Source organism: Ranitomeya imitator, chromosome 8 (genome assembly GCF_032444005.1).
Source record: "Ranitomeya imitator isolate aRanImi1 chromosome 8, aRanImi1.pri, whole genome shotgun sequence".
Classification (NCBI taxonomy): Eukaryota; Metazoa; Chordata; class Amphibia; order Anura; family Dendrobatidae; genus Ranitomeya; species Ranitomeya imitator.
In genome coordinates, this window is record NC_091289.1 from 20,472,512 (window position 1) to 20,499,799 (window position 27,288).

At 45.1% G+C, this 27,288-nt stretch overlaps 1 protein-coding gene across 3 annotated transcripts; it reads left to right on the top strand.

Moving 5' to 3' along the window:
* Positions 1–1,437: 1,437 nt before the first annotated feature.
* EOGT (EGF domain specific O-linked N-acetylglucosamine transferase) lies at positions 1,438–27,288 on the top strand. Of its 3 annotated transcripts, none has more exons than XM_069736530.1 (16): positions 1,453–1,571; positions 3,147–3,365; positions 4,525–4,625; positions 5,172–5,280; positions 6,949–7,043; positions 7,620–7,724; positions 9,747–9,853; positions 10,174–10,277; positions 13,861–13,953; positions 17,660–17,731; positions 17,845–17,931; positions 21,341–21,409; positions 21,752–21,813; positions 22,271–22,390; positions 24,855–24,957; positions 26,720–27,288. In XM_069736530.1, exons 2-16 carry the CDS (start codon positions 3,162–3,164, stop codon positions 26,864–26,866), a joined length of 1,578 nt encoding a protein of 525 aa, XP_069592631.1. In that variant the 5' UTR covers positions 1,453–1,571; positions 3,147–3,161; the 3' UTR covers positions 26,867–27,288. The 3 variants fall into 3 exon arrangements, with proteins under 3 accessions (XP_069592633.1, XP_069592631.1, XP_069592632.1); XM_069736531.1 differs by lacking the exon at positions 1,453–1,571 and adding an exon at positions 2,964–3,035; XM_069736532.1 differs by lacking the exon at positions 22,271–22,390 and having other exon boundaries at positions 1,438–1,571.

Sequence of the window (27,288 nt, forward strand, 5' to 3'; positions counted from 1 at the left end):
GAGCGTGATGGACACCAGGGGGCGTGATGGACAACGTGGAGTGTGATGGGCACCGGACACCGGGGAGCGTGATGGACACCAGGGGGCGTGATGGGCACCAGACACGGGGAAACGTGATGGGCACCGGGGAGCGTAATGGGCACCGGGGAAGTGTGATGGGCATCAGACCACCAGACAGCAGGGAGTGTGATGGGCACCGGACACTGGGGAGCGTGATGGACACCGGGGAGCGTAATAGGCACCAGACACCGGGGAGCGTGATGGGCACCGGACACTGGGAAACGTGATGGACACCGTGGAGCGTGATGGACAACGTGGAGTGTGATGGACACCGGGGAGCGTGATGGGCACCAGACAGCGGGGAGTGTGATGGGCACCGGACACCGTGCGGCGTGATGGGCACCAGACAACGGGGAGCGTGATGGGCATCGGGGAGCATAATGGGCATTGGGGAGCGTGATGAACAACGGGAGCGTAATGAGCACCGGGAAGCGTGATGGGCATCAGACACCAGGAAGCGTGATGGACCCCAGGGAGCATGATGGGCACCAGACACCGGGAGGCATGATGGGCGCCACACACCATCGAGCATGATGGGCACCGGACACCGGGGAGCGTGATGGACCCCGGGGAGCGTGAGGGATACAGGGGAGGGTGATTGGCACTGGACACCGGACAGTGTGATGGACACAGGGGAGGGTGATGGACACTGGGGAGCATGATGGAAGTCGGGTTAGCATGATGGGCACTGGACATTGGGTAGTGTGATGGGCATTGGACACCGAACGCCAAGGAGCGTGATGGGCACCGGATGCTAGTAAGTGTGGTGGACAACGGGGAGTATAATGGGCACCATACATCAGGTAGTTTGATGGACGCTGGGAGGCGTGATGGGCACCGGGAAGTGTGATGGGCATCAGACACTGGACGCCAGGGAGCGTGATGGACACCGCCAGGATGGGCCGGAGAACCAAACCACTCCTCATCACAACTTTGGCGCCGGTCGCCATCCTACTGTTCTCCCCAGAAGCTCGGACACCGCAGGCAGAGTCTCAGCAGATGTCACTTCTTCCATTCGCTGCGATACTGCAATATATAGGAAAAAAACACTGAGTCCCCGATAAAAGTCTAAAAAAATAAAATGTAAATGTAGAAGAAAATGTCAATAAAGACACAATTTTTCGTATTTGGAGAATTACATTCCCATAGATGAAAATATAAAATTAACGTCATAACATTTTTTTTAATTATTAAATTAGTGATATCTCGAGGATGAAGAAAAGAAAAAAGCCAGAAAAATAAAAACTCGTGCAGCCGTGATGGGGTTAAATTCCTGGCACAGTACAGAGACGCGTCACCGCTAGTGGCCGGCAGAGGGCGCCGCGCACCTGCCCTGCTGCCCCATACACGGTGCCCGCTGCGCCCTTCTCTGCCGTCACTGCACTCGGGGCGGGGCTCCTCCCTGTCACCTCCTCGGGCTTCCGGCGGTGACTCCCCCCGAGCTATACATCCATCCATTGCAGCGGGAGACTGAGGGGTGATGCGGGCGGACACTGAGCGGCAGGACCCGGGTGAGAGAATATCGGGTCACGGCCATTTACTTGCAACAAGCGCGAACCGGGCGCTCCAGTGATGTATAGGCAGCCCGAGGCGCGAAACTACAACTCCCAGCGTTCCCTAGGACTCAGTGTAGTTACCCATAGCAACCAATCAGATTGCTGCTATCATTTATGGAAAACTGAAAGTACCATCCTGATTGGTTGCTACTGACAACAGCTCCAATAATCAATTTAACCAGTTTGTTGCTATGGGCAACAGCTCCAATAATCAATTTAACCAGTTTGTTGCTACTGGCAACAGCTCTAATAGTCGATTTAACTAGTCTTGATAATTCTCTTTACATTATAATAATAATCTACCATTAAAGCAAATCCCAGTGTGATGTTTCTGGACATGCACAAGTCACAGCATTTTCAGAAGATAGACAGAGTGTCATAAACAGATGTGTGAGCGCCAAAGGATTGGTGAGGATGGTACCCGGGGGGCCAGGATTGGTGAGGATGGTACCCGGGGGGCCAGGATTGGTGAGGCTGGTGCCCGGGGGGCCAGGATTGGTGAGGATGGTACCCGGGGGGCCAGGATTGGTGAGGATGGTACCCGGGGGGCCAGGATTGGTGAGGCAGGTGCCCGGGGGGCCAGGATTGGTGAGGCAGGTGCCCGGGGGGCCAGGATTGGTGAGGCAGGTGCCCGGGGTTCTAGGATTGGTGAGGCAGGTGCCCGGGGGGCCAGGATTGGTGAGGCAGGTGCCCGGGGGGCCAGGATTGGTGAGGCAGGTGCCCGGGGGGCCAGGATTGGTGAGGCAGGTGCCCGGGGTGCTGGGATTGGTGAGGCAGGTGCCCGGGGTGCCGGGATTGGTGAGGCGGGTGCCAGGATTGGTGAGGCAGGTGCCCGGGGTGCCAGGATTGGTGAAGCTGGTGCCTGGATTGATGAGGCAGGTGCCCGGACCCCACTGACCACTCTACCTTGGCATTTAGATTAGATGCCAGACCAGGGCAGAGACCTGAATGTGTGAACATCGTAAAGGAACGGTAACAGAATCCCCTTTTTCTGTTCATCGTATCAGCCGGAAAAAAATAGCGATCGTCGTGTGAACCCCCAAAATGATACCCCCCCAAAATATCTACCGCTCAGCCCTAAAAAAAAACAACCCTTTAAAACTTAGGAAAGAAACTAATGATAGGTCTCATCTATTTTTTTTTTTTAAAGGATGTTTTTTCGGCGCCATCATGTATCGCCTTTTTCTGTTGGATTTGTAATATAAAAGTCTAATAAAAATGCAGATACTAAGGGGCTGTGCTCATGGAGGGTTTTGTTTTTGGAGGGTATTTGCTCCAAAATCTTCCTGAAAAAAATGCTTGAAAACATTTTCTTTTTTTCCATCCGCCATTTTTCAAAACCTGAAGCAGAAGAAAAGACTGAGCAAAAGAACTGCGGAATGGTTTTACAGTAGAGATGAATAAGGACGAGTCTTTCAGGTGTTTTTTCAGCAATTTTTTTTTTCAGCCGTTTTAGGCAGAACCCTCATTTTTCATTTGTGAGCTCTTCTTTCTTTTTGTCTGATTTTATCCCTTCTTTTTTCCTTCCAGAAGCTGAGTGTGGTCATGGTCTATCCGGCCATCGGATTATTACTCCACATTGTGATCCTCGCGGACCGAAGCGCGATTGTCATCGCCGACCAGAACGTTTCTTCTCCATCCTATGACTTTCAGAAGATCAATTTACCCTCTGGGCACCTGCCCTACTTCCTGCACAATAATCAAGAAGTGGCCGAATTCTGTCGCCAGGACCCCCGCTGTCCTTTTAAGGTACGATCTTACAATTTAAACCTTGGGGTGTGTTCACACTGATTTTTTTTTAGGCGTTTTTGGAGCAGAAACCGAGTAGAAACTCTCCAAATCCTTCCGCTAATTGCTGAAAAACTTAGTTTCCGCTCAGTTTCCGCTTGAAAAATTCAGCAAAAAAAAAACTCAGCGAGCGCAAAGCCTTTTAGGGAGAGTTTTTTAATGCGGATTTTGAAGCAGATTTGCATCAAAATCTGTTTCAGATGCGCTTCCTATTAACGTTAGTGGAAAATCTACAATGTTGTTCACATAGTGGATTTTTTTAGAGTTTTTATTCTTCGCCGTGGGAAAAAAAAAGTCACGTCACTTACTTTAATGCACTGTCAAGTCAAAAGGCTGCAAAAAAAAAAAAAACACATGGGGGAGGGGAATAAACTTTGAAAACTTTCAAAACTGCATCAACAAAACTTTTCAAATAACAGCGTCAGATGTGAAAACCTCGCAAAACGAAATGCCTGGATTTCTTTGAAATTAACAAAGGATTTTTCCACTTTAAAAAAAAAACTTTGAAACGTTAAAACTATTAGAGTATGTATATGTATACATTGACCTTTTTTTTTTTTTTGCCAAAAAATCTACTTCTAAAAGACAGCTTAAAAAAGAATGTATTTTTTTTGGAGCGGTTTGTGCATTTTTTTTTTTACGTTATCTTGTTGCAGTTTTTGACATGGTTTTCTGAATTATGACATGTAGTGATTTTTTTTTTTTGGGGGGGGGGGAAGTTTTGGCAGGAAAAAACGATATAGGTGCGGAACATATGCCAAAAATAAATTCCATTATATTTTTCTATCAGGCATCATTAAAAGCGCAAGGGATAAAAAAAATAAATAAAAATAAAAGAACTGCAAAATTCACTATTATTGGGTTTTCTCATTCAAATGATTGAGAATCTTGTTGCAGAACGACTCGGAAAAAGTTTTTGATGTGGATTTTAGCCCCATAAAAAATGCATAAAAAAAAAACAAAAAACTTATCTTAAAACTGCTTCAAAAACGAATTTGTTTCCGCTCCTTCCTTTCTGCCTCTGGCAGTAACCCTGCACTTTGCTCCAGTTTATGCTTCTTGGTTATGAATATGGGACTTGGTTTATGGATCGTCAATCAGCAGGTTGTATATTTTCCAGGAATACCTAACGCAACCAGATTCCTGCTGGGGCTATGAGAAGTCGTGCAGGAAGGAGCGCCGCTTCAGCTACCCGGCCTGCCACGAGCTCGACACCGGCTGGTACGTGCTTGTTTTACAACCTTCTGTTCAATGAGTATCACGTCATAAAAAGCTCAATTTGCAAATAAACTGTTTGATGCAACATTATATATATATATATACAATCAAGTGCAAATATGTTTCTCAGGATGCAGGCATGATTTTGTTAATCCAGAGCACATGGACTTTCCTGCCAAACCCCCACGGACCCCCACCGACCAGATATTGATGCGCCGTCAATATCTCAGTCCTGGCAACATTATGAGTGTTTTGCTCCCCCTAGTGGCAGCTTCTGGTAAAAGCGCTGCAGAAGTGTTCAGCGTTGACCGATAGGGTGGAGGACAAGGGATTATGTGGCACATTACTATCCAAACCCCTGGTCAGGTGGGGACACAATTGCACTCATTGATTTAGCAAAAAAAAAAAAAAAAAAGGGGGGGGTAAGGATTTTTTTATTTTTTTATTCTGACGGGCACTCAGTAGAGATCGTGGCACTGATATCTTGACTCATGGGAAATATGTATAACAGGCAGTTATTTCATGATTCATGTGATCTGGTTTCCCCAGGGCAAGGAACTTGGAGGGCGCTCAAGAAGTATTTTGGAGGCAGGCAGACTTTGGCTATGTCATGGAGCGTCAGGCTGAAGCAGAAATCCTCTGTCGTCCACGTGAGCAGGTCTGTATTCTCGTGTGCACGGCTTCTGCTTGCTGCTAAGGTCCGTATTCTCGCATGCTCTGCTTCTGCTTGCTGCTAAGGTCTGTATTCTTAGTGCACGGCTTCAGCGTGCTGTTAAGGTCTGTATTCTCGTGTGCACGGCTTCTGCTTGCTGTTAAGGTCCGTATTCTCGCATGCTCTGCTTCTGCTTGCTGCTAAGGTCTGTATTCTTAGTGCACGGCTTCTGCGTGCTGTTAAGGTCTGTATTCTTAGTGCACGGCTTCTGCGTGCTGTTAAGGTCTGTATTCTCGTGTGCACGGCTTCTGCTTGCTGTTAAGGTCCGTATTCTCGCATGCTCTGCTTCTGCTTGCTGCTAAGGTCTGTATTCTTAGTGCACGGCTTCTGCGTGCTGTTAAGGTCTGTATTCTCGCGTGCACAGCTTCTGCTTGCTGTTAAGGTCCGTATTCTCGCATACTCTGCTTCTGCTTGCTGCTAAGGTCTGTATTCTTAGTGCACGGCTTCTGCGTGCTGTTAAGGTCTGTATTCTCGCATGCTCGGTTTCTGGTTGCTGCTAAGGTCTGTATTCTCGCATGCTTCTGCTTACTGCTAAGGTCTGTATTCTCTTGTGCGCGGCTTCTGCTTGCTGCTAAGGTCTGTATTCTCGTGTGCACGGCTTCTGCTTGCTGTTAAGGTCTATTCTCGTGTGCACGGCTTCTGCTTGTTACTAAGGTCTGTATTCTTGTGTGCACAGCTTCTGCTTGCTGCTAAGGCCTGTACCTGTATTCTCTTGTGCACTGCTTCTGCATGCTCTTAAGGTCTGTATTCTCGCATGCACGGCTTATTCTTGCTGCTAATATCTGTATTCTCTGCATATTTGGCTTCTGCTTGCTGCTAAGGTCTCTATTCTCTTGTGCATGGCTTCTGCTTGCTGCTAAGGTCTGTATTCTTGCATGCACGGCTTATTCTTGCTACTAATATATGTATGCTCTGCATGCTTGGCTTCTGCTTGCTGGTAAGGTCTGTATTCTCATATGCACGGCTTCTGCTTACTACTAAGGTCTGTATTCTCTTGTGCACGGCTTCTTCTTGCTACTAAGGTCTGTATTCTCGCATGCACGGCTTCTGCTTGCTGCTAAGGTCTGTATTCTCGCATGCACGGCTTCTGCTTGCTGCTAAGTTCTGTATTCTCGCATGCACGGGTTATGCTTGCTGCTAAGGTCTGTATTCTCGCATGCATGGGTTATGCTTGCTGCTAAGGTCTGTATTCTTGTATGCATGGCTTCTGCTTGCTGCTAAGGTCTGTATTCTTGTATGCATGGCTTCTGCTTGCTGCTAAGGTCTGTATTCTCGCATGCACGGCTTCTGCTTGCTGCTAAGGTCTGTATTCTCGCATGCATGGGTTATGCTTGCTGCTAAGGTCTGTATTCTTGTATGAATGGCTTCTGCTTGCTGCTAAGGTCATTATTCTCATGTGCACGGCTTCTGCTTGCTGCTAACATCTGTATTCTCTTCTGCACATCTTCTGCTTGGTGCTAAGGTCTGTATTCTCATGTGCATGGCTTCTGCTTGCTGCTATGGTCTCTTTTCTCTTGTGCACAGCTTCAGCTTGCTGCTAAGGTCTGTATTCTCAGCGTGCTCGGCTTCTGCTTGCTGCTAATGCAGATTGTCTGACCTGCCCTTTTCTTCCAGGGAGACTCTCTCTTGGTCTGTTCCAGTTACCTCCAGCATTGTCGAGCCACCAACCTGTATTTAGACTTAAGAAGTCCTAGACGATCACAAGACAGGTCTGTACTGCTCCTTACTAAAGCGGTGTCCAATGTTATATCCCTTATGGACCTACGGTGGTGTAAAAAAAATTATAATCACCACTCGGTACCATGTTCTTCTACGCCGGGATGTGACTTTCTGTTCAGATGAAATGTGAAGACTGCAGCGGATCAGTGGTCTCTGATCAGTCGCAGTGGTCACTGATCGGTTGCAGCGGTCTTGTAACATCCCCCTTTGGATGTTGATGAATGGCGCATGAAAGATACGTTTTAAAGGATTGTCCTCTATTTAAAGAAGTTTTCCAGTTTCAGAAAACCCGTTTTTCCATTGCAGTTTGTTTTAAGAAGCAAACAATCTGCGCTTTACTCACCCTCTCTGGGTCCAGCACTGAGTCTCATCCACTTATTCAAGGGACATGGGAGTTTTCCAAAACGGGAAAACCCTTTTTATTCCAGACCCGGAATGTTCATAGTATAAATATTGCTGTGTATGCGCAAACACGTGTTTCGCTAGCGCTTCTTCAGGGGGTGAAATCAATGACTGTAAGTATATACATTTTACGCGTACATATATATATATTTGTTTCTTTACAGATTTAGAGAAGACTTTACAAGGGAAGGTGAGATCGGAGGCCATTGTGACCTCGACTCGCAGAAACTGCTCTCTCAAAGTGAGCGAAAGAGCCCCCTACAGTCCTGGTATGTATAACCTCCATCTTCTCTCTATATGCCATTGTCAGGGGCCTTATGCCGTCATTTCCCCGTTGGAAGTGGCCGCCGTTGCCCGAACATGATTTACGCGGCTCACCTGCACCAACGCCAATAGAACGTGACCTTAATTTCCCCCTTTATAAAATCCCCCCAATCATCCTTGTAATTAGACTGCGGCCATATATAAATCACAGTCAGACGTCAGTAATTAATGGACGCGCGGGTCCTGGGTTTGGCCTCTCGCTTTAGCAGCCATTGATTCTGTGATTTGCTAATTCTGCTTTTTTGGGGGAGAAAACAAATATTTCGGATGAGAATTCTTTTCCTTGGGCGACACTGGAGGCGAGCAGATCTCTACACAATGCTTTATTATAGGATTCCCAGCGGACCCCCAGAGGCTCCCAGCGCTGGGGGTCTCCTGCTAGGACGTGGTTATTTCTGCCTGGATGACGTTTTCCTCTTGGTCTGTTGTTGCCGGTTTTATCCGGCAGCCATCATGGGTCCTAGAAATAATGGGGCTTGGGGGACACATATAACAGGTTTGGGGGCTTTCGGGGACTGCTTTCTTACTTAAATGCTTGCATTTGGGTCTAAAAAAGAGTGTTTGCAGTTGAATTTCATTCCAAATTTTGCATCGTAGCCTCTGTGTTGCACTGGCTGCTGGTAGCAGCAGAATGAGCTAACTGAGATTCTATCAGTGAGATCGTTCATTTTTGTTTTGATCTGTCCTTTCTCCTGGACGTCTCCACTGATTTTAGAACCACAGAGCTCAGCAGCAAAAGGCAAATGTGCAGGGAACAAAGAGCCTGTAAAATGCAAACGGTGCAAAATTCGGAATTAAACCAAGTTGTAAAAAGGATTACTAGCATATGGATGGGATTAGATTAATAGATAAAAACACAGAAATGCAGGTAGGTATACATAGAAGGAAGGATGGAAGGGAAAGAGGGAGAGGAAAGAAGGGAGGGAAGAATGATGGGAGGAAGGAAGGGAAAGAAGAAGGAAGGAAGGAAAAGAGGGAGGAAGGGACAGGAGGAGAAAGGAAGGGAGGGAAAGAGGGAAGAAGGGAGGGAGAGAAAAAGGAAATAAGGGAGAGAAAGAGGGAGGAAGGAAGGGAAGGCAAGAGGAAGGGCAGAAGGATAGGAAGCAAAAAGGGAGAGAAATAGGAAGGAAGGGAGGGAAGAAGGATTGGAAGAAGGAAGGAAGGGAAAGAGGGAGGAAGGAATGAAGAGAGGGAAAGCGGAAGCGAGAGAGGGAGAAAGGATGGGAGGGGAAGAGAGAGGAAGGGAAGAAGGATGGGAGGGAAAGAAGAAGAGAAAAAGGAAGTAAGGGAGGGAAGAGGAAGGAAGGGAGTGAAAGAGGGAGGAAGGGAAGGTAAGAGAGGATGGGAAGCAAAAAGGGAGAGAAATAGGGAGGGAGGGAAGAAGGATTGAAGGGAGGGAAAGAGGGAGGATGGAATGAAGAGAGGGAAAGCGGAAGGGAGGGAAAGAGGGAGAAAGGAAGGGAGGGTAAGAGAGAGGAATGGAAGAAGGATGGGAGGGAAAAGGGAGAGGAAGAGAGGGAAGAAGGATTGGAGGAAGGAAGAGAGGGAAAGCGGAAGGGAAGGAGGGAAAAAGGGAGAAAGGAAGGGAGGGTAAGAGAGGAAGGGAAGTAGGATGGGAGGGAAAGCGGGAGAGAAAGGAAGAGAGGGAAGAAGGATGGAAGGGAAAGAGGGAGCAAGGCAGGGAAAGAGGAAGTAAGGATGGGAGGAAGAAAGGCAAGGGCAGAAAGGAGGTAGGGAAGGAAAGAGGAAGGAAGAAGGAATGATTTTGACCCCTCTTTGATTGTTGTACTGTTTTTTGTCTTCTGCCTGCCCTGATCTCTGTTTTTTCTACGTGTATATGTGCTGTACTTTATGTCTGGGAGCTGTTATATAATAATCCACACAATGTAGTTTTTGGGTGTTTTCCTCCTGAGCTTCTCACCTGATGGAACTTGCTGTGAAATTCTTTGCATTTCTTGTGCTTCCAGGTTTGCAGAGCTGCAGACATTCACCTCCCTAACGTTTAGACCCATAGAAGATGGACACTGCGACGTTATCGTCGAGAAGCCGACATATATCATGAAGTTAGACGCAGGTAACTGTTACACTCTATAAAACGGTCCCGCTCTCTGTGAGATGCCGTGGATCGCCGAGCGCTGCACTCCGCTGTCTCCTACAGTCCCATAGACAATGAGTGGAACGGAGGGAGGGACGTGCTCACACCGACACCTCTCTGTTCAACATCTGACAACCCTGCTCTGGTATCCAGCACAAAGCTGCAGAAAAATATAAGAAAACATCACAAGACATGACTTTAGCATAGCAGTCCAGTAATCCAGAATATCTAATAATCCGGTACACAGGCGTGTTTCTTTAACCCCTCTCACAGATCTCCTCCTTTTCTTCCTGTGTCAGGTGTAAATATGTATCACCACTTCTGTGATTTCGTGAATCTCTACATCACGCAGCACATTAACAACTCCTTCACCACCGACGTCCATATTGTCATGTGGGACACGGTAAGTCCTTTTTTTCTTCCTCCCAGGACCCCCATTTATGATACAGGACCACTGGAGAAGTCAATCATGACCATCATGTAATGCTACATTTCCCCGCGGCAGTCGGTGCCAGTCTTGACTGCAGCTTTTCTTGGAAAGATCATCTATGTGCCGACGATAGTGAGAATTTTTTAAGGACAGAACTAATCAAGAATGTTTCCATTCCTTTTAGCAAGCAGAGGTCCTACATCTTAACTATAAGACGTTTCTTTATGGGTGGAGTGGAAGGACCCTCCATAGGTGTGAGCGGCACGTAATCAGATCCCCCCACAGTCCTGCAGCAGATCCAGGGGGGGGCGTTCGATTTTGCTACTGATTTTTCCGCCATCACTTGTGTTATCCGATGCCGTCAGCTGAGACGCGAGCACGCACGGAGCATCCGTTACCACCTGCGGCACATACACAACCTCCAGGATATCTGCTTATTCTTGGGCGTGAGAACAGGAAGCAAATTCTTGTGTTTTGTTACGGAGCTGAGAACACGGGCTGGGGAGCCGCCAAGGGTCCGCGCTGCCGGCCGGGACCCACAACACTTACTGCAAAGTGTAAGACGAAGCTTTCAGGGCCTCCAGACATTGATAGGAATTTGTTTTATGGGACGGGAAGACAAAGCTTTTGGATTTTTTACTCTTTTTTTTTAGTTTTTGCAGCTACTTAGTCCCCAGTTTTGCATTTCCAGCAGCTCTTATTTCCAAAACTCTTTTCTATCTGCCCAATAATGTTCTGTATTACACATCTGATATTTATAGGATTTCTCCTGTGTCTTATTATCCTAAAAGGCATATACTGTATATATTTTTTTCACTGATCCCAAATGTTGTACTTAAAGGGATGATCCAGCTCCGCTCAGTTCCACATCGGTGGCGTCATGTCTCCAGTGATGGGTATCGTGCACCTGTCCTGTTCCCATATAGACTCCTTTGACTGACTCTGTACATTCTGATCTGGTCATACGGACATGAGACCACTGCAGCCAATCACTGACAGAAGAGGAAGCCATGCAGGTGCGGCAAAAGAGGAGAGCAAATAGATCTGCAGGACCCTGGTCTGGTGGCCATGTCGGTAGCCCATAGACACCAGACCAGACCCCTGCGATCCTCCATCTTGCCGGCAACCCCATCTGATTAGCATCATTGGTGCAAGAGTGACATTGCCTCGGACCCATGGATCGAAACAGGTGCCCACCTGCGGCATCCTCGGCATCTGATCCGTAGGTTCAAGGCAATATCATTTTTCCACCTTGCATCTTGGAGGTTTGGCAACATCGCCGCTGATCCAGGCTTTATTTGCTCTACTTTTTTGAGAATACTTACATATTTTATCTTATATATTAATATTTTTGGGGCCAAAAAATATGCTGGACCACCCCTTTAAGCTGTACCCTTTGGAAACGTTCCGTTTTTAACCTCAGGTTTTTCCGCTCCTCGGCCTTTGTGTCAGTCTTCACTGTCATTTGGTCATTCCATTCATAAACCAGAAATTCTATATCATGCGGCAGTGCGTAAAAAGGGATTGATTTACCTTCCAGCAGAAAAAAATCTGTGATGAATCCACATATGGATTTGTTGTGGATTTTGAGCCAGATTTCACCCTCAATAGTGCAAAGAGTAAAATCCTATGAGCAAAACAGTCACTTGTTGTTGTTTTTTGAGTTTTTTTTGCAAACCCAAGTGTGCAAAACAAAATACTAGATGTGACCACTTCTTGGTCTGTTTGAAAAAAAAAACCAATAGCGCCAATGTTTATTTGGTAGGAAAATAATGGAATATATATATATATATATATATATATATATATATATATATATATATATATATATATATATATATATATATATATATATATATATATATATACCGTATGTTTTGGGTTTTTTTTGCATGTGCGAAATAAAGGGACCAAAAATTTATGTAAATCGGATTCAGTAAAACTATCAAAAATAATCTCGTGTATAATGATGATATTAAATAACAATCGTAGAAAGATGTGTGTAACAGTAAATAAAAAAAAAAAAAATAGAAAAATAAAATTTACCCTGAAAAAAAAAAAGACCAGGCAAAAAAAAATAAACAAAATTGTTTTTTTAAAATAGCAATTTTACATAAGTGGAAAAAGACATATTTGATGTTAAGAATTAATTATTAATAATCTCATATTCCCGACCTAAGTAAATGTTTCTTGACAACTATAAGCTGCTGCGGAATATGTTGGCGCTATATAAATAAAAAATATTATTACAGTAAAAAAAAAATATATTAATACATATATATATATATATATATATATATATATATATATAATAGCTTTTTTCCATTTTGAAAAAAAAATCGTATATGCTCCCAAAAAGTGCAAAAAAATCCATAACTCGTCCCGCAGTAGAAAGAAATAAAAAGATATTTTGTGGTCCTTCTTGGCACTACGGAGTTAATTCAGTTCATACGACTGATCCATGGGTGATAACCGGGTTTTATTTATTACTGCAGTCCCCTTTCATTGCCCCCACAATAAAGGGTTTAGGGGCGGAGATGATGACCTTTAAGTTTCTGAGAATGGGATTTTTCAATTAGTAGTAAAATTGAAAAACGATCGCCCCATGGCATAAGTCGGCACGCCCCTCGTAGTGTTCAGCAGCTGCGGCCGGTCCCGTAGGGTTTGGGTCCATTCACGGGCCGTGGAGCGGGCGTAGGTAAGAGGCTTATCTCCCCTGGGCAGATGGTTCTCCTCTTGTCCCCTGCGGCCTCCTGTTGTGTTCTGGGCCAGACTGTGATTAATAAATCCTCTGTGATCTCCACCATTGGGATGAGGCCGAGAACAATCCTCCGCCACGTCAGGGATTACAATACCCATCATACTAGCTGGGCCGATATAATCATCCACCGCCCCCGACCATCTACTCTGTCTAATCCAGGTCAGGCAGCGCCGCGTACTTTGGACAGCCATATCCCATTCTTTATTCTGATACTGAAAAATATGTGCCCCCTTTAAATTGTTAATAGCTTTTAGCAAAAGGGTTTATTTTTAGACCGGAGCTGCATTCACAATTCTGCCGGTTGCTAATGGAAACAGACTACAAACTTGTTGTCAGACACGCCCCCAACAGATGAGCTCCCATGTTCAAGAGGAAAGAATCATTTCCTACAGCAGATGGACGGGCATTCCTAGAAAGTAGACCAGCAGAGAAGATATGGAGCCAGATGGTCATTTTGTTAGAGGTCTGTAGAATTACGAATGCAGCTCTTGAGTATAATACAGGCAGCAACTCACAATGGACGAATTTCAGGACACTCGTTTACTATCCATGCTCCTAAAAAAGGGTTTCTAGTGTCGGATTCTTACCATTGCCCTCTCTGAGAGGGGTCGGTCAGGGGTCTGCTCTGACTCCTCTGGTTAATTTAGGTGCGTCTTCGTTTTTCGTGAGTAGTGAAGTGGCGCCCCCCCCCCCCCTATTTTTTTTTTGAACTGCGAATGAAGAATTTTTAGGAATGGACTGCGAATTTCAGAGGATCGGTCTTGGTGCTAAACACTAAAACTGTTTTCCTTGCAGAGTTTCTACGGCTACGGCGATTTGTTTAGCGAGACGTGGAAAGCGTTCACGGACTACGAAGTGACGCACTTAAAGGCGTACGATTCAAAACGGGTAAGAGAGCCGTAAATATCTCTCGTTATTAGCTGTCAGTGTCGGGTAATAACGTTTACATAGAAAATGAAAAGTTCTGCAACTTTCTAATATACTTTGCATTTCTGGTTGTCATCATTTTTAAGATCTCTGCTTGTTGTCATTGAATGGGGACCTGTTGGATCAGGTTCGGGGCTCATTATTGTGCACTAGCGCCCCATTGCAAGCCGCTTGTGTACACAGCCCCCCTGCAGACCAATGTGTCTTTATGCTTAACCCTGTGAGGATGGACTCTGCAGCCATACTGGCATCCATACTATCGTACCACTGGGATGTAGGACTGTGAGAGGGATGATGAGAGGTGCAAGTTCAGACTACGCTGGCTTAGTTTGTAGTCTGTTACTGTGGAGACGCATAAATAAATAAATGTTGTAGACAAACATTGGAAAAGTCGCTTCACTTTTTATTTAAAATGCAATAGGAAAATTAAGAAAAGGTTACAAACGTGGACGCCGCTTTTACATGGTCCCTGCACTTTCAGATAACTTGATCTCATCTGATAGATAATGTGATAAGTAGACAATCTGCAAATCGCTTTATTAAATTATGTTTTATCCCTGAAAAATCACTCCAACTTTGCGGCCGGTAGGTGACTTCTTCTGTTTTTCTGACCGCTGCCTGTTGTCAGGTGTAATCTGTCTTTAGCAGCAGAGACATCGATATAGATTACAGGAAGTGGGGGCGGGACTTTGTCTTACAGGAAGTGGATGTGAGTCTTACAGGAAGTGGAGATGAGTCTTACAGGAAGTGGCAGTGAGTCTTTCTCTTACAGGAAGTGGGGACAGGACTTTATATTACAGGAAGTGGGGCGGGTCTTTATCTTACAGGAAGTGGCAGCGAGTTTCTCTTACAGGAAGTGTGGGCGGGTCTTTATCTTACAGGAAGTGGGGACAGTTCTTTATCTTACAGGAAGTGGGGTCGGGTCTTTATCTTACAGGAAGTGGCGGTGTGTCTTTCTCTTACAGAAAGTGGGGGCAGGACTTTATCTTACAGGAAGTGGGGCGGGTCTTTATCTTACAGGAAGTGGCAGCTAGTTTCTCTTACAGGAAGTGTGGGCGGGTCTTTATCTTACAGGAAGTGGGGACAGTTCTTTATCTTACAGGAAGTGGGGGCAGGACTTTATCTTACAGGAAGTGGGGCGGGTCTTTATCTTACAGGAAGTGGCAGCTAGTTTCTCTTACAGGAAGTGTGGGCGGGTCTTTATCTTACAGGAAGTGGGGACAGTTCTTTATCTTACAGGAAGTGGAGGTGAGTCTTACAGGAAGTGACGGTGAGTCTTTCTCTTACAGAAAGTGGGGACCGGTCTTTATCTTACATGAAGTGGGGACAGGTCTTTATCTTACAGGAAGTGGGGACAGGTCTTTATCTTACAGGAAGTGGGGACAGGTCTTTATCTTACAGGAAGTGGGGGCAGGACTTTATCTTACAGGAAGTGGGGCGGGTCTTTATCTTACAGGAAGTGGCGGTGTGTCTTTCTCTTACAGGAAGTGGGGGCAGGACTTTATCTTACAGGAAGTGGGGCGGGTCTTTATCTTACAGGAAGTGGGGACAGTTCTTTATCTTACAGGAAGTGGAGGTGAGTCTTTTAGGAAGTGGCGGTGAGTCTTTCTCTTACAGGAAGTGGGGACAGGTCTTTATCTTACATGAAGTGGGGACAGGTCTTTCTCTTACAGGAAGTGGGGCGGGTCTTTATCTTACAGGAAGTGGTAGCAAATTTCTCTTACAGGAAGTGGGGGCAGGTCTTTATCTTACAGGAAGTAGGAGTGAGTCTTTCTCTTACAGGAAGTGGAGGCAGGTCTTTATCTTAAAGGAAGTAGGAGTGAGTCTCTTACAGGAAGTGTAGGCGGGTCTTTCTCTTACAGGAAGTGGCGGTGAGTCTTTCTCTTACAGGAAGTGGAGGCGGGTCTTTTTCTTACAGGAAGTAGGAGTGAGTTTTACAGGAAGTGGGGACAGGTCTTTATCTTACAGGAAGTGGCAGCGAGTTTTTCTTACAGGAAGTGGGGCGGGTCTTTCTTACAGGAAGTAAACCCATAGAGAAAGATCAAGTCCACACGGAAGGGAGCACCACAACGATATGTAAAAAATACAAAATCTTTTATTAGTAAGCTTTTACAAAAAATAATGCAGCACACAAAAAGATACATCAGACAGAAAAACGGATAAAAACATTAAAAGTGCAACAACAGCACAAATCTTGTACACAAGTCATATCCTAATATGATAATGTAGGAAAAGAGTGACAACCCACATCCCCAACTACTCCAGCATGGTCATACAATACAATATAATGGCCTGTGGTATAACCATATACAATGTGCTTAGTATACAAAAATAATTAGTTATATATACATGGTTCACAGATCAAAACAACACAACAATATGAGCAAATAAGTGTAGACGTGCTAATATCACAGTATCATATAGCCCTACAGGTATCAATAGACAACAATGGACCCCACAGGCAAATAGAGATCAATGCCTAAACGGCCTTTACCCAATGCAGCCATGCTAAATGAAGGGACCACAAAGTATGAGAAGGTCCTGCATGTCAGAAAAGGAATGAAATGCATACACCATGTGGGATCCAAATGTTGAGATCAGGCTAAGGCCATGTGTATACCGATGAAAAAGAGAGGGTCTTTCTTACAGGACGTGGGGCAGGTCTTTATCTTACAGGAAGTGGCGATGAGTCTTTTTCTTACAGGAAGTAGGAGTGAGTCTTTATCTGACGGAAAGTGGGGGTGACTTTATCGTACAGGAAGTGCGGAGGGTTTTTTCTTACAAAGAGTGGGGGCGGGTCTTTTTTTATAATAAGTGGCGGTGAGTCATTCTCTTACAGGAAGTGGGGCGGGTCTTTTTTTATAGGAAGTGGGGATGGGTCTTTCTCTTACAGGAAGTGGGGATGGGTCTTTCTCTTACAGGAAGTGGGGATGGGTCTTTCTGTTACAGGAAGTGGGGATGGGTCTTTCTCTTACAGGAAGTAGGTGGAGGGTCTTTTTCTTACAGGATCTAGGGATGTGGTCTTTTTCTTACAGGAAGTGGGGCGGGTCTTTTTCTTACAGGAAGTGGGGCGGGTCTTTTTCTTACAGGAAGTGGGGCGGGTCTTTTTCTTACAGGAAGTGGGGATGGGTCTTTTTCTTACAGGAAGTGGGGCGGGTCTTTTTCTTACAGGAAGTGGGGCGGGTCTTTCTCTTACAGGAAGTGGGGACGGGTTTTTTCCTTTCTGTTCCTCGTCTACTCTCTATTAAACTACTCACATACATAATAAATACAGTCGGGCTTATAGTTCAGAGCTGGGAAGCCATTGGACACCAGCATGAGAAATACATTTTAAGGAGTGAGGGGAAAGGATGTTACAGCACCTATAATGCTAGCAGAATGCTGATGAAAAGGAACTGCTCACTCAAGTAACGGAACATGAGATGCGGATCAGTACCTGGACATATTATACTGCTATGTGCACCGACAGCAGTTTTAACTTGTGTGCAGCAATAATACAGGTCTGTGAAAGGACAGGTATAGTTTAAATATATATTTTTGTTCATTTAAAGGGGATGTGCCGTGTTCAAAACTTGATCTATGAAACAAAGTTGCACTCTGAGCTGATGTTTGATGCATTGACGGCCTTTTCTGCTAACATCCCCTTTGCTTTTTATGTCCCTTTAAGGTCTGCTTTAAGGAGGCCGTGTTTGCGCTCCTGCCCAGAATGAGATACGGGTTATTTTACAACACGCCGCTGGTAAGCTCGTGATCCGGAGATGTGAGGGATGACAGCAGGATTGTTTGAAGACAGGAGATGGCCGCTTTATTAGCGCTGTAAATTTCAGCGCTTTTTTTTGTTCCTTCCACCAGATCTCAAATTGCCGCCGCAGCGGATTATTCCAAGCCTTCTCCCAACACGTGCTCTTCCGGCTGAATATTTCCCAAGATACTTTACAGGTGAGAAATAAATCAACGTAGCGGTTTGTTCCTGGGCACAGTTCATTACACTCAGATATATTTTTATATATTTTTTTTCTTTTTTAAAGCCTTCGGTATGGATAAAGTAGAGCGCCACCGCTTGTGCTGTAATTTCTGTATGTGTAATATTATTCATAGCCTGCCAGCAATATATGGAGCACTGTCCTCTGTACAGGAACATATAACTGCGGGTAAAGGGGCGTAGACTATTAAAGGGGCGCCATCAGACCCGGACCCTCCCGCTGACAATAAAAGGGTAATAACTGAAGGCAACGCTGGCTGCCAACAGATCCCATGATCTCTCGCTCTTCTCCACACCTGGTGGCTCTGCAGGAAGTCACCCCATTTATAATCCACTAGATGGTGGCCCGATTCTAACGCATCGGGTATTCTAGAATATGTATATATGTATATAGCAGCCACATAGTATATAGCACAGGCCACGCAGTATATAACACAGGCCACACAGTATATAACACAGCCCATGTAATATATAGCACAGCCCATGTAATACATAGCACAGCCCACGCAGTGTATAACATAGCCCAAGTAATATATAGCACAGGCCACACTGTATATAACACAGCCCACGTAATATATAGCACAGCCCACGTAATATATAGCACAGCCCACGTAATATATAGCACAGCCCACGCAGTATATAACACAGTCCACGCAGTATATAACACAGTCCACGCAGTATATAACACAGTCCACCCAGTTTATAACACAGTCCACGTAGTATATAACACAGCCCATGCAGTATATAGCACAGCCCACGTAGTACATAGCACAGCCCACGCAGTATATAACACAGCCCACGCAGTATTTAGCACAGACCACGCAGTATATAACTCAGCCCATGCAGTATATAACACAGGCCACGCAATATATAACAGCCACGCAGTATATAACACAGCCCATGTAATATTTAGCACAGCCCACGCAGTATATAACAGTGGCCACGCAGTATAAAACAGTGGCCACGCAGTATAAAACAGTGGCCACACAGTATAAAACAGTGGCCACGCAGTATATAACTCAGGCCACACAGTATATAACAGCGCCCCCGCAGTATATAACAGCCCACGTAGTATATAACACTGTCCACGTAGTATATAACACTGTCCACGTAGTATATAACACTGTCCACGTAGTATATAACACTGTCCACGTAGTATATAACACTGTCCACGTAGTATATAGCAGCCACACAGTATATAATACAGCCCACGCAGTATATAACACTGCCCACGTAGTATATAACACTGCCCATGTAGTATATAGCAGCCACGCAGTATATAACACAGTCCACGCAGTATATAACACAGTCCACGCAGTATATAACACAGTCCACGCAGTATATAACAGTCAACCCAGTTTATAACACAGTCCACGTAGTATATAACACAGCCCACGCAGTATATAACACTGCCCACGTAGTATATAACACTGCCCATGTAGTATATAGCAGCCACGCAGTATATAACACTGCCCACGTAGTATATAACACTGCCCATGTAGTATATAGCAGCCACGCAGTATATAACAGCCCACGCAGTATATAACACTGCCCACATAGTATATAGCAGCCACGCAGTATATAACACAGCCCACGTAGTATATAGCAGGGTGGGCACCATATCCCTGTTAAAAAAAAAAAAAATAATTAAAATAAAAAATAGTTATATACTCACCCGCTGGTGTCCAGTGAAGCCGTCCCGATGCGCGCGTGGCTGCCGCCAGCGAGACCGCTAAGTCTTCTGGGTAATTTCGCAATGCATCTCTGGGAACGGAAGCTGGCGGCAGCCGCGCGCACATCGACGGAAGGTGAGAATAGCAGGTTTTTTGTTTTTTTATTTTTAACAGATCTTTTTACTATTCATGCTGCATAAGCAGCATCAATAGTAAAAAGTTGGTCACACAGGGTTAATAGCAGCGTTAATGGAGTGCGTTACACCGCGGCATAACGCGGTCCTTTAGCGCTGCCATTAACCCTGTGTGAGCGCTGACTGGAGCGGAGTATGGAGCGGGCGGGTACTGACTGGACTTAAGTAGGGAGGGACTAATTCTCGGCTGAGCTGTGCCAGTCTCTGATTGGTCGCGGCCGCGGATTTCAGTGACAGACAGATGGAATTACCCCTTAGATGATTATATTTATAGATGATTAGAAAAAAAAGTCTCATTTTTAAACAGTGCCACCTTGCACACAGGCTGTGTCTGGTATTGCAGCTCCTTCAGACCCAATGTCCGACTGTTACTTACCATTCTGCACATTAGCAGCAATGGACTCACACACTATTTGTATGGAAGTATCATCTCTGCATGCTCTAATCGCAGGAAAGGTAATTGTACAGGAGGGGGAGGAGGTGAGCTGTGATATCATCTATTATGAATAATGTATCCTGTGTTATCTACTGTGTATAGAGGTGTTATCAGTCATTGTACAGGAGGAGGAGGTGAGCTGTGACATCACCTATTGTGAATGGTGGATCCTGTGTTATCTACTGTATATAGAGGTGTTATCAGTCATTGTACAGGAGGAGGAGGTGAGCTGTGACATCACCTATTGTGAATGGTGGATCCTGTGTTATCTACTGTATATAGAGGTGTTATCAGTCATTGTACAGGAGGAGGAGGTGAGCTGTGACATCACCTATTGTGAATGGTGGATCCTGTGTTATCTACTGTATATAGAGGTGTTATTAGTCATTGTACAGGAGGAGGAGGTGAGCTGTGATATCACCTATTATGAATGGTGGATCCTGTGTTATCTACTGTATATAGAGGTGTTATCAGTCATTGTACAGGAGGAGGAGGTGAGCTGTGACATCACCTATTGTGAATGGTGGATCCTGTGTTATCTACTGTATATAGAGGTGTTATCAGTCATTGTACAGGAGGAGGAGGTGAGCTGTGACATCACCTATTGTGAATGGTGGATCCTGTGTTATCTACTGTATATAGAGGTGTTATCAGTCATTGTACAGGAGGAGGAGGTGAGCTGTGACATCACCTATTGTGAATGGTGGATCCTGTGTTATCTACGGTATATAGAGGTGTTATCAGTCATTGTACAGGAGGAGGTGAGCTGTGATATCACCTATTGTGAATGGTGGATCCTGTGTTATCTACTGTATATAGAGGTGTTATTAGTCATTGTACAGGAGGAGGAGGTGAGCTGTGACATCACCTATTGTGAATGGTGGATCCTGTGTTATCTGCTGTATACAGAGATGTTATCAGTCATTGTACAGGAGGAGGAGGTGAGCTGTGACATCTCATATAGTGAAGATTGAAGTGACGTTACCCTGATTTGACCGCTCCTCGTCAATAGACTCTTACTGGAAAAATACATTTAACTCATTTACTTCACATTTAATCCTAGGAGGAGAAGATCCGAGTCACCATTCTCATCCGCAGCACAGAGTTTCGGAAAATACTCAACTTAGATGAGGTAATCATTGCTTTATTTGGAAACAGTCCTGAAAGAGGCGCCAGTCGTGGTCAAAACTGCAGATTAACCCTCGGGGGTTTTGGGGGTAACTAGGACTTGATGGCTTCTCCCTGGAGGGATCTTTCCCGATTGCCCCATGTGAGGACGTTTCGGTCCGGTCCTGCTATTACTGATGTTTGGCTTAGAGCCGACGTCTTTGGCTATAAAGCAGAGATCCAGGAGCCGCCTCGTTCTGTGACGGCTCCAGACAAGTGGTTGGATCATTTCATGGAGACATTGATGACCCCCGACGCTTCGGATCATGGGAAATCATATTAACCCTTCCTCTTACTTCTCGCTCAGCTGGTCCACGCCCTGAAGGCAATCCCGCTCTTCCAAGTCACCGTGGTGGACTACAAGTACAGGTATGTCTATATGGGAACAGACCCATCTGGGACAAATCCTAAAAAAAAGGGCACCTCATCCTGCACCCCACACTGACAAGCCCTACTGGCATTTGTAAGACAGAAGAATTAAAGGGATTTCCATTTTTGTAAAATCCTTGTCCCTCCGGCTACAATTTCCTTTGTTTTACTCACCCTCCCCAGGTCCAGCGCTGAGTCTCCACCGCTGCCCCCACTTTCTGCAGCACTGATATCATGTGGACAGCACTGCAGCCAATCAGTGAGCCCAGAGGCCGTGCTAAGCTCATTGATTGGCTGCAGCGCTGTTCCCATAGCAGCGCTGCAGCTCTGGACCTGGGGAGGGGGAGTAAAAAAGATTTATTTATTTATTTATTTATTTTAAAGAGGGGTTTTCTGAAGCCATAAAATATATTGAATGTGTATACCTGCTTAGGTGTCATTTTATATAATTCAATAGATCTCTTGAATTTCTGGAGCAGCTGAAGATCACACATAACTCGGACATATTTATTGGGATGCACGGGGCCGGACTGACGCATTTACTCTTTTTACCTGACTGGGCCGTGATATTCGAGCTGTGAGTCCTTCTCTGATTTCTCTCTGCATTAAGATAGTGCATAATTAGCAATTCCTCTATACACTGGTATTATCAGAATGATTATCTTATATACGGGCCGGTGTCCTGAGCTGTAACAACAGTGAATGTTCAACTGAATGTCAGAGATATTGTACTGCTTTATAGTATGAGTATATTTCACCTCCATTCTGGATTCCCAGCTACACTGCTCAGTATTGCTGTACAATGTCCTCCATGTTGCTGCTTTCAAGTAAGAATATTACCTCACCCCCTGAGCTGGATTCACAGCTGCAGCCCTCAGTATTGCTGTCTAAAGTCTATCATCCGGCAGTTGCTTTCCAATAAGTATTGCACCGCAGAGCTGGATTCACAGCTACACAGCTCAGTACTGCTGTATAATATCCTCCATGCTGCTGCTTCTGAACATGTGCTACATAGAGGCAGGAGAGCAGGATTCCCTCATGTCTGAGTGTGCCATGTATGGGAGACATCAGAGCATCTCGTCTCCTGTTCCAAGACAGCCAAAAATGAGACCGAGCCTGCAAAAGGGAAAACTGGTGAAAATGCAGGATACAAGTCATATCATGGCCAGAAATAGTGTTTCTGAAAAGTTGGTGTCAGTTCTGATTTTTGAACTGATTTCTTTCCACTGAGCTGGTTGATATGTCCATATATTCACATTTCCAGAAATCTCCGGCCGTGACGACATAGAATGGAATTTTCACTAAATATTTATAGACTTATAAACATAAAAGCTCCGTTCTGTTCCCACGAGCCATGTATGCAGGGCTAGCTCCGCGCTGCCCATATCTGTACGTGGATTATCAGAATCTGCGTGCAGCAGCCGCCATTAATCACAACGACAGTGTCCCGGGACCATTAGTTCATGCGCAGCACTGACTCTGTATAATAATGTTACGCCATCGGTGGTTTATGTAGGCACTTTAGACCTGAAGGGTTACAGCAAATATTTAGATAGGGCAGGATGGGGATTGGACTCGTTGTACTGATATGTAAGGCGTTCAATAAAAGTAAAGAAATGCTAAGTATGACCATGTACTAAAGATTTCCAGTTGCAATCAAAAGTATTCCACCACCATTGCAAATTAGGTTTATTTGCAAAATGTACAAACTTTCCGCTATTAGCATTAAACGAGAACAGTGTAACAGCTAATGTAACAAGTGTTTTCTCCAAATTCAGTAAAAAATGCAAATTTTACTAACTACTGCAGGCTCAGAATATGCCACCGCCATGCTTCACTGTAGGCATCATTGAGTCACCACCATGCTTCACTGTAGGCATCATCGAGCCCACGCCATACTTCACTGTAGGCATCACCGGGCTAACCTCCATACTTCACAGTAGTCATCATCGAGCCCCCGCCATACTTCACTGTAGGCATCACCGGGCTAACCTCCATGCTTCACAGTAGTCATCATCGAGCCCACGCCATACTTCACTGTAGGCATCACCGGGCTAACCTCCATACTTCACAGTAGTCATCATCGAGCCCCCGCCATACTTCACTGTAGGCATCACCGGGCTAACCTCCATGCTTCACAGTAGTCATCATCGAGCCCCCGCCATACTTCACTGTAGGCATCACCAGGCTAACCTCCATGCTTCACAGTAGTCATCATCGAGCCCCCGCCATACTTCACTGTAGGCATCACCAGGCTAACCTCCATGCTTCACAGTAGTCATCATCAAGCCCATGCTTTGCTCCAGTATAGGCATTATTGAGCATCTGCCATGCTTCACTGTAGACAATGAACCCCCATCATGCTTTCCTGTAGGCATCACTGAGCCACCTCCATGTTTCACTGTAGGCATCATCGAGCCACTGCTACTCTTCACTTTAAGCATCACCGAGCCTCTGCCATGCTTTACTGTAGGCATCGCCGAGCCACTGACATTTTTCACTTTAAGCATCACTGAGCCCCTGCCATGTTTCCCTGTAGGCATCATCGAGCCACTGCCGTGCTTCACTGTAGGCATCACAGAGCCACCACCATGCTTCACTGTAGGCATCACTGAGCCACCTCCATGCTTCACTGTAGGCATCACTGAACCACCACCATGCTTCACTGTAGGCATCACAGAACCACCACCATGCTTCACTGTAGGTATCACTGAGCCACCTCCATGCTTCACTGTAGGCATCACTGAGCCACCACCATGCTTCACTGTAGGCATCACAGAGCCACCACCATGCTTCACTGTAGGTATCACAGAGCCACCATCATGCTTCACTGTAGGTATCACTGAGCCACCTCCATGCTTCACTGTAGGTATCACAGAGCCACCACCATGCTTCACTGTAGGTATCACTGAGCCACCTCCATGCTTCACTGTAGGCATCACTGAGCCACCACCATGCTTCACTGTAGGCATTACTGAGCCACCACAATGCACCATGTTTTTTTTTATAGGGAGCTTGAAAATGTGATCTTTTCTCCTTAGGTATAATTGTGAAGATGTGAGGTGCTACTTAGATTTGGCCAGACTTCGAGGAGTCCACTATATCACATGGGAGAAAGCGGATAAAGTCTACCCGCAGGACAAGGTAAGTGCTGATATGACGCCAGACACACGAACAGTTCTGGGGATTTACAGACACCTCCGACGATTACGCCATCATAATGAATGCAAATTATCTAAAATTTCCCTTTTGAATAAGAAAAGAAAAAAAAGGCGTCAGGATAAAAAGAGATGTCCCACCAATGATGGGTGAGACTAAAGAATCCCTTTAAAGAAACGTGCAAATATTTGCAACCCAAAACTTCAGTCCATGTACACCCTGACAAGATACTTTCACTTCTGTGAGTTGTCCCTGGAAACAGTCAGCAAGTTTGCCATCCGATATTCCTCTGATACCTGTAGTAAAGTGTAAGCAACGTATAATAAATATATACGTTGTTTTTCAGTCTCTTTACCATTTTGAAGATCTCTGCTTGCTGTCATTCCCGTTTACAACAGAAAGCATCTTGTTACTATAGAAGGACGTACATATTACAACCCATTCGTCTGCTACAGAGAATGGAAAGGGAGCCCCGGCTCGATTGGCAAAAGTGATCGGCAGCAGGAGGGCAGGGAATTGTTCTAAGGATCATAAAAGTGACATGGAGGACATAAGAAAAAAGCAGGGTGCTCTGTTCTAAATGTGAAAATCGGCACCATATTGGGGGCTCATTTTCATCCTTACTTTGGGGGGGGTCCTTGCTTCTATGTTCTGGGGCTATAAACTTATCTAGTGATGGACACACAGGTGCCGGACTGAGTACATGCACAGATATTTATCCCCTGAAAGTAAAATTAACAAATTGACAGCAAGCAGTGGTTTTAAAGGGAGACCTGTCACTTTACTGTAAATATGTACATTTTTAGCCTGCTGTCCTTCTGACTCCAGTGTTGTTTTTCTTTTTTTTCTGCGCCTCTCCATTCCTGAGATATGCCCTTTTCTTCCTTGTGTATAAATCTAGTCTTATTAGGCAACTGGGTGTGGTCCCCAAGAAGCCGCCCACGCTTAAGAGACCACACCCACTGTTTAATAAAAGGAAAGAGGAGGCCATATCTCAGGAACGGAGAGGCGCAGAAACAAAAGAAAAACATCGCCGGATTCAGGAGAACGGCGGCATTAACATCAGGTAAAGAAATAACGTATTTGGGTTTTTCTAGAACTTTGAGCATGATGGCTTAGCTTGAAGTATCACATTGATGTGGGTTCTGCTCCAGCTGATCAGTTGATTGAGGCGACTGCAGCCATCAGACCAGCAATGCGTCCTCAGCACAGCGCCTACATATTATAGTAGCCATGCCTGGTATTGCGTGTCTTCACAAGAATGGCACTGCCACGACAATAAGGTTAAATGTCACAACCCCCTCAATTAACTGATTGATGGGGGTGTTTGAGTCGGACAATCACCAATCTGATGGACTATCCTACATGTTTAGCCCTTCATATAATAGAATATTGGGATGAATAGTCCCCACTTCTCTGTGTCACGTGCGGCTCGTTCACCAGGTGTCGCTCTTGGCTTTTTATATTTAATACTCTATTGTTCTCATTATTAGGCCTCTTCTGTTGAGTTGTGACACATTTCAGGCTGTGGCAGAATCAAAAGTAAATTAATTGGTCATTAGATCAACCCGTCAATAATTCTCCCCCGTGCTTCGGTGCTGAAAAAAAAAAAAAAAAAGATCAATAGTTCCCAGGGGGCTTAAATGAAAGTTGTTTTCTGCGTCCAGAATTGCTTAATTAACTTGTCTTTCAACGTCAAGGATAACGCGCCAGACAATGACAAAACTTGTTATGCCGTCTAATTAAGGGACGTCACCCGACTTTGGGAGAACACCCGAAATTCACCAATTACGCCTTCGACGTTGAGGAATTCGTACGGCTGGTCGACTCTGCCGCGGAGCACGTGTCCCGTCATCCCCGATGGCCGCAGCGAAGACCCCGCGACGAACTGTAATAAGAAAAAAACAGAAACATTTCACCATAGATCGAACCCCTTATTATATAATGTCGTAAATTATTTATTTATTATCAGAAAAAAATAATTAGGTGAATTTGAAATCAACGCGCTTTATGTATTTTAACTTTTTTTTATCCATTATATTTTGTTTTGAGAACTTTTTTTTTTCTTTTCTCCTCTTGGTCACATTTATTTATCCAGAAGGGGCAGAAATATCCATGAATTAATTTCTGATCATTGACATTAATGAAATAAAAGACCGATCGTTGCAGAGTGGGAACTGATCCCAAACATCCAGAGCTAATCCCGCGCGTCGGAGGCTGATAATTTGATGACGTTTCGTCCCATTTTTTGTAATAAATGTGTTTGTATCGGATGGAAATTATTTTGCAAATTGAATAAATTTCATAGAAAAAGAA